At 46.0% G+C, this 7,500-nt stretch overlaps 1 protein-coding gene across 1 annotated transcript in view; it reads right to left on the bottom strand.

Moving 5' to 3' along the window:
• samd10b (sterile alpha motif domain containing 10b) overlaps positions 1–7,500 on the bottom strand; it is a gene marked incomplete at both ends in the record, with an annotated part of 46,317 nt that overhangs the window by 19,594 nt on the left and 19,223 nt on the right. Inside the window, one exon of the mRNA XM_080534216.1 lies at positions 35–216. Within this exon, the coding sequence (XP_080390342.1) occupies positions 35–216 (182 nt within the window). The remainder of the gene's footprint in view (positions 1–34; positions 217–7,500) is intronic.

The raw sequence follows: 7,500 nt of genomic DNA, 5'->3' as shown, positions 1-7,500 counted from the left end.
ATGTGTGTGTGTGTGTGTGTGTGTGTGTGTGTACCTGTATCCCCTCCGTGCCAGGCTGCTGCAGTAGCTTGACTGTGCGTGTGTGTGCGCTGTTCTGTCCTCGGCCATCGTGCCAGGTCAGGTTGCCCCCTGCCCTCCGCGGCAGCTGGTAGCTCAGCTCCTCGGCAGACAGAGTGTGCTCCAGGGCCGCACGGCAGAAACTGAAGCTGGATGCCGCTGGAGGGAGAGAGGGAAGGAAGGAAGAAGGGAGAAGGGAGAGGGGGGAAGGGAAGAGAGAGAGAGAGAGAGAGAGAGAACGTTTTTTTAAATGTTATTCACAATGTCATAGAGAGCTGTAAAGCTGCATGTTAGGCATACACTCACTGAACATTTTATTAGGAACACTACTTATACTGGGTAGGGCCAGCCTCAATTCTTCATGACATTGATTCCACAAGATGTTGGAAACATTCCTTTGAGATTCTGGTCCATGACGACATGATTCCAGCAGATTCTCCAGGTGCACTTTCAAGCTGTGAATCTCCCGTTCTACCGCATCCCAACATGGTGCATTATCATGCTGGAAGTAGCCTTTAGAAGATGGGTACATTGTGGCCATGAAGGGATGCACATAGTCAGTAACAACACTCAAATAGGCTGTGGCATTCAAGCGATGATTGATTGGTATTAACGGGCACAAAGTGTGCCTATAATTTTAATTTAATTAATTTTAATTTTGCCATTTAGCAGACGCTTTTATCCAAAGCGACTTACAATTACGAATTACAGGGACATTCCCCCTGGAGTAACTGAGGGCTAAGTGCCTTACCCAAGGGCACACTAGTAGTGGTGTGGCTTCAGGCGGGATTTGAACTCACAACCTTCCGATCACAAGTCCAACTCACTATCCACTAGACCACCACTACCACTACCCCTACCGCCTATAGAACATTCCCCACACCATTACACCACCTCCATGAATGAGAAGGTGTACAGGTGCTCCTAGTAAAGTGTTTGGTGAGTGTACATAGACCAAACCAACAACCTAGTCAAATTTACCCTTAAGTGTTGACCACAACAATCCCCCCTCTATAAAAAAAAAACGCCTGATGGTGATACTGCAACACCAACTTCAAACAAATCTTACGAAGTGCAGACACTCAGCATAGGTATTGAGATTCTAGCTGTTGCATTGTTATAAGAAATTCTGTCCATTAAGTCTGCTATAATCTGCTATTTCAAAAGCCCTCCTCTGACTTCTCTCCTTGGTTTGAGTGGCAGCTCCCTAGCAGGCAGGGAGGGAGATAAGGGTGGGCTGTACAGGCACAGGACCCCGTAGAGAGGAGAGAGAGAGAGGAGGGAGAAGGAAAAGAGTCAGATATTGAGGGACAAAGAGAGGAGGAGAAGGAGAAAGAGAGAGACCTACAGTAGATACCTTGACTAATCACTACTGTCCACTACCTTAAACTACCGCACTCCAATCGTGTGTGTGTGTGTGTGTGTGTGTGTGTGTGTGTGTGTGTGCGTGTGTGTGTGTGTGTGTGTGTGTTTGTGAGTGTGTGTGTGTGTGTGTGTGTGTGTGTGTGTGTGTGTGTGTGTGTGTGTGTGTGTGCTGAGCAGTGAAAGGAAGCCTGGGAGGACAACCTCCTCTCTTTCCTCTGCTTCTATCCCTCTCTCTTACGTCTCTCCTAACATATTAATTTCCCAGACGCTCTCCCGTAAACATATTGCTGTGTAGTGTTAAGCGTACTATTAAGTGGTGGGTCCATTTCATGTTTCTGTATATAATTGTTCTTGTGTTCAGTTCCTTTTCCAGTGTGTGTTCAGTACCATGTTTGACATACTAATGTCTTGTGTCTTGCTCTACATTGTACTATACGATCCTGTAGTGTTGGATGGTGGTACAAGATGTTATTATCACTAAACGGAAGATAAACAGAACGAGTTGTCGTGCGTAATCTTCACCTCCTGTGAGTATTATTTGTTTCGATTTTTAAAAATATGTTTTTAGGGCATTTCTGCTTTCTTGGGATAGAGACCATAGAGATTGACAGGAAGGGATGACATACAGGATAGGTCGACAGCCGGAATCGAACCAGGCACCCTGCGATTACGAGGCATGCACCTTAGTGAGCTGGATAGTCCCCTGTGTATTCTTTTATCAAGAGCTGAAGATCTTGATAGCTATTGGATAAAGCTGCCTTGCTAGGCTACCGTTTCTGAGAATAATAGCTCATCATCATTACTCAAAGCACGACAATATCTCTACACGAGGATGCCAGTGTCACCCCTAAAGACCGTCTTGTGAGAAGCATTAGCCTTAATTTGGAAAAGCTCCAAAGACCTTTCTTTTCACTCCCCCCCCCCCCCCCCAACCCTTCTATGTTGCTGTCTCTCTCTCTTTTCTTTGCATATCCCTCGCTCCCAGTTGCCTGTCTTATGTAAGCACTTCTGCTGGCATTACTAACATGATTACGGGCATAGAGAGAGCTTGCCAAGTACAATATATTTAATGGAGGATAAAGGATAATACCATTGCATATAATAGTCAGGCGAGGGAGAGAAGATGGGATGGACAGGAGGGAGGGAGAGAGAGGGGGAGAGAAGGAGCGAAAGAAAGAGGGGAAGAAGGAGGGGGGTGATAAGAAGTGGAACATGATGTCACACTAAATATTACATTGATCTCTATTAAAAAAACACGACAGGCTCTAAGAGATTCATTAACCAGCCGACTTTCAGAAAACTTTCTCCCCCGTTCGGCGCTACTTGTGTCACGATTCAATCGTCTCTCGCTCGCCCACTCTCTCCATCCCTCCTCCTCTCTCTCTCTCTCTCTTTCATTTTCTGTCACATCGTAGTGATGAAGCAGTGTACTGAGCCGAGAGAGGGTTCTTAGACGTTAAACTCATATTTTTTCCAATAAAATGCTCTAAAATGCTCTATCAAATGTATAATTCCGACTTTTCTTTTTTTACACAGCTATATATCAATGTACCGTAAGCCCATCCGACGCCTTTCGTCATGGCAGTGTATGTACAGCACAACACATGGAAATGTGTGTGTTTAAAATACGGTGTGCAGGCGGTCATGGTGTGAGAACCGCTACCAGCTACGGTTTCTCTTTTTGTCTAGAGAACCGTCCTGTGAATATAAATATCTTTAATCTTCCAGTCACAACTGAGATTGGGGTGGAAGAGACTGTTCTCCAAACATCCTCGGGAGAAACTCAGCCGAGCCAAAAGAAGGAAACATGACAGCTGCTGCCGAGGCTTCTGGAAAGCACGTCTGTGTAAATGCCAGAGTTCTGTTAAGGTGCGAAGAGGGGATGCAGAGGGGATGCAAAGTGCAGGAAGACCATGATGGACAGACAAAAAAAAGGAGGGGAAAAGCGTTACTTCACTCCCTCCCTGCTCTCTTCTTGCCCTTCCTTCATCCTCTCTTCTCTCTCCTTTCCTTCATCCTCTCTTCTCTCTCCTTTCCTTCATCCTCTCTTCTCTCTCCTTTCCTCCCACCTCTCTTCTCTCTCCTTTCCTTCATCCTCTCGTCTCTCTCCTTTTCTCCCACCTCTCTTCTCTCTTCTCTCTCCTCCTCTCCTCTCTCTCCTTTTCTCCACCTCTCTTCTCTCTTCTCTTTTCTCCACCTCTCTTCTCTCCTCTCTCTCCTTTTCTCCACCTCTCTTCTCTACTCCTTTGCTCACTCTCTCTTTCTTTCTCTCTCTCTACTTCTATCTCTTTTTATACTCTCTAACACATCTCTCTCTTTCTCTCCCATTTCCTCTCTCCCTCTCTCAGCTCTCCATCTTTCTCCAGCCCTCTCTCTCTCTCTTCTCATCTATATCGGCTCTCTCCATTTCTCTCTTCTCCCGTTTCCTCTCTCCCTCTCTCAGCTCTCCATCTTTCTCCAAGCCCTCTCTCTCTTCTCAGTTATATCGACTCCTTCCATCTCTCTCTTCTCCTATTTCCTATTCTTTTCTTGGCTATCCATCTTTCTCTTGCCAAAATCTTTCTGTCTTCCCATCTTTAGACTATCCATCTCTCTTTTCTCTCCATCTCTCTTTTCTCCCATTTCCTCTATCCCTTTCTCAGCTCTCCATCTTTCTCTCGCCATATCATCCTTTTCTCCTCCCGTCTCTATCCATCTCTCTCTCTCTCTCTCTCTCTCTCTCTCTCTCTCTCTCTCTCTCTCTCTCTCTCTCTCTCTCTCTCTCTCTCCGTGACTGTCAGATCTTTGGGGTCGGCAGGGCAACCACAGCCCAGCTCTGATCTCATTACTGTCACTCAAAGTGAGAGGGGAGGAGACACAAGGAATAGCGGCCCTCTGCAGCCCTAAAGACCTGTCACTCACAGTCAGCTGGCCAGAGAGGGAGAGAGAGAGAGAGAGAGAGAGAGAGAGAGAGAGAGAGAGAGAGAGAGAGAGAAGAGGGAGAGAGAGAGAGAGAGGCGTGCAAAGGGCACTGTGTCTGTCAGTGTATGTGACCTGTGGACTGTAAATGAACTGGTTAAGGGCAGAAAAAAGGAACTGGGAAAATATGCTGGACTTCCCTTTACTGACCCGGGGTCAGAGCAGATGCAGAGCCAAGCAGAGACAACACAGGGTATCTACGTTTCAAGACGCCATTCTTGTTTTCCTTTCCCTGTTGTGGCTAAGCGGGGCTTTTAAAGCCATCTCCATCGGCCACTCAGTCACTGAGACATCGTTCTCTCCCTACTCACAGCGGTCATGAATCAGAAACCTGCTCCGTCTCCGAGCTTTAATGGAGTTGGACAACTTAACCTCCTGCCTCCGGTCCCCCAGAAACACACACACCTCTTCATTAAACATCAGACAAATGGGAATAAATAACCCCACCGTCATTGACATTGGGCTATAACCGACATCAGAATGGTTATGGTTCTGTTGGCACTCAGACACTCTGCTCTCTCTCTCTCTCTCTCTCTCTCTCTCTCTCTCTCTCTGAATAACTGAATAGGATCGCGAGCCGGATAAGACTGACGTCGATCTGGATTCTTGAAGAGTATCTGCATCAGGAGACGTCGGAACAGAATGTGAAGATGGGTATCGCTTAGATGTCATGTGTTCTTCCTTGTCTTTCCGTTCTTTGCCGTCGCTCTCTCAATCCCCTCATCCCCTCTTCATCTACTGGAGCTTTGACTCAGCAAGAGATGTGGATGTCTGTCTCCTCCCACCGTCCGCCCGTCTGCCTGTCTGTAATACATATTTGATCGGGCTGGAACAAGTCCAACTCTGCCTGCTCAGCCTCCTCAGTTATTGATGCTCTATTAAGTGATGGCGTCCTTCTCAATAAAGAAAGAAGGACTTTATCACCTAGAGGGAGAGGAGAGGAGAGGAGAGGAGAGAGGAGAGGAGAGGAGGGGAGAGGAGAGAAGGTGAGGTGAGGTGAGGGGAGAAGAGTGTCACGCCTTCCACTTCCACCTAGCCTGTGCCAGCCTCTCTCTCTCCCTTGTCTGTCTGTGTGTGTGTGTGTGTGTGTGTATGTATGTGTGTGTGTGTGTGTGTGTGTGTGTGTGTGTGTGTATGTGTGTGTGTGTGTGTGTGTGTGTGTGTGTGTGTTTGTGTGTGTGCCTGCCTGTCCTGCTTATCATTTTATCCTGCCTTCCTGTTTCCCCCTGTTCCACTTCCTTCATTAAAACCTGGTTCTTTTATATACATGTCCTGTCTGTGTCCTGCACTTGGGTTCCTTAACTCTGACCATAACAAGGAGGGGAGAGGAGGGGAGAGGAGAGAAGAGGAGGGGGCAGGGTGGAGGCAAAGACTGGAGAGGAGGGTAGAGGAGAGGATGGGAGAGTAGAGGAGAAGAGAGGAGGGCGGGGGAGGACATACCCCCCCCCCCCCTCCTCCTCCCCCTATCCTCCCCTGTTCACCATACACCAACTGTACAGTGCACCATATCATGAAGAAAGGTTTTGAAATCTCCTAGGTATTCCCTTTCGAAAAGGCAATTAGAAATTATGAATTGCACCCCGGAAGGTCGTTCCAGGCCAAATCCCACAGTTGATTACCATAGCACTTTTGGACATTACTCATTTGCCTCAAATGAGCACATTCTAATTTAGTCCACGGACTTTTGTACAATGCAGAGGGTTTTTTTCTGGAACTTTCCTGTGGCCCTTCTAACCTTGGGCTTTGCATCAGTGTGTGTGCGCCTCCTAACTGTCGATGGCAAAGCCTTCATATTTAATATTTTCAACACCATAGACACTACCCAGCCAAGGACGGTTATGAAATACACGTCAAGTTGTTGCAATCGCCCTGCAATTCGAGTTGCTCCGACCGATTCTGAAACTTCCAACCTCTGAATTGCCAACACACATGACCGTCTCCTCAAATACTCGATGTAAACCTACTACTACTAAAGCTATTGAAAAGCTAGCAATTCGTCAGCGCGGTTAGTTGGGGGTGTTTGAACTTGAGGAATGGGTTTTACCATCTCAACTGAGTTACTCTTATCTGGCCACTGGTGGCAACAGAATGTCTCCCAAGTCAATGGCAGACCTCGAACAGTAACATGATGGCGTTCGTTGTGGCGTTGTGCTGCTATTAGCCCACCTGCATCCTGCTAAAGATGGGCTGCCCGTCCGAATGCCACTAATCAAAATCAAATCAAATACAATTGTATTTGTCACATACACCACATACAGCTGTAATTGGTATAGTGAAATGCTTTGGGATCTTGCTCCTCAATCAACAACAGTCAACAATAATGACCAAATCAATAATACAATATAATATGGTAATAATAAAACAGTGACAGTAGTAGTGCATAAGGGTGTAGTGTAAGTAGCAGTAATGACTATAATAATAACAATAGTAATAGTCAAGTGTATGTAGCAACCATCATTGACAGTAATAGTTCAAGGTGCCATGTATGTAGCAGAAGTTATTAGTAGACCTATGCCACCACACCACCACTAATAGACCTGATTTTTTCTCACAGAATAAACTTTTGGCATCGCCTTGAATAGTAATTATATCCCCCAAGCTCTTCTTTTCCATTCAGAGATAAAGTTTCTATTTACAGTGAAAGGTTTTTATATTTATTTCTGAGGGGGAAAAAATTACAACTACATTTCCCCATATAATCTGCGAGTGGTCGAAACTTCATCTTGCAGTAATTTCACGCTTCGGAGACACATCAAAAGCTAAATATAGAACCCAAAGCTGAATTTCTCTATGTCTAAATCTACCTATGGTTCAAATTTGCCCCTCAGCAAATGTGTTCATCCCCAAGCAGCACACCAAGCAAGGAATTAGAGCAGTCGCTCACTCCTGGAGCTACAGGGCCTCGCCGTAACCCCAGGAATGAGCCATGAAATTACTCCATCTTGAAAGTGCAGAAGGGAAGAAGTGAAATCCTGTTTGGGGCAACAAATATATATAAATAAAGCTTCTTTTTTTTTCTTCCTCTTCTTTTTTTTTTTTTTTAAACCCAGTGGCCTTTCCCATAATGCATCGCTCTATTATCCACCTCAACTCGAGACATTGTTTGCGGAGGCTCTGGCT

Source organism: Nansenia antarctica (genome assembly GCF_963989245.1).
Source record: "Nansenia antarctica genome assembly, chromosome: 6".
Classification (NCBI taxonomy): domain Eukaryota; kingdom Metazoa; phylum Chordata; class Actinopteri; order Argentiniformes; family Microstomatidae; genus Nansenia; species Nansenia antarctica.
Note: the sequence above shows the minus strand (reverse complement) of the source record. Positions and strands in the feature narration are given on the sequence as shown.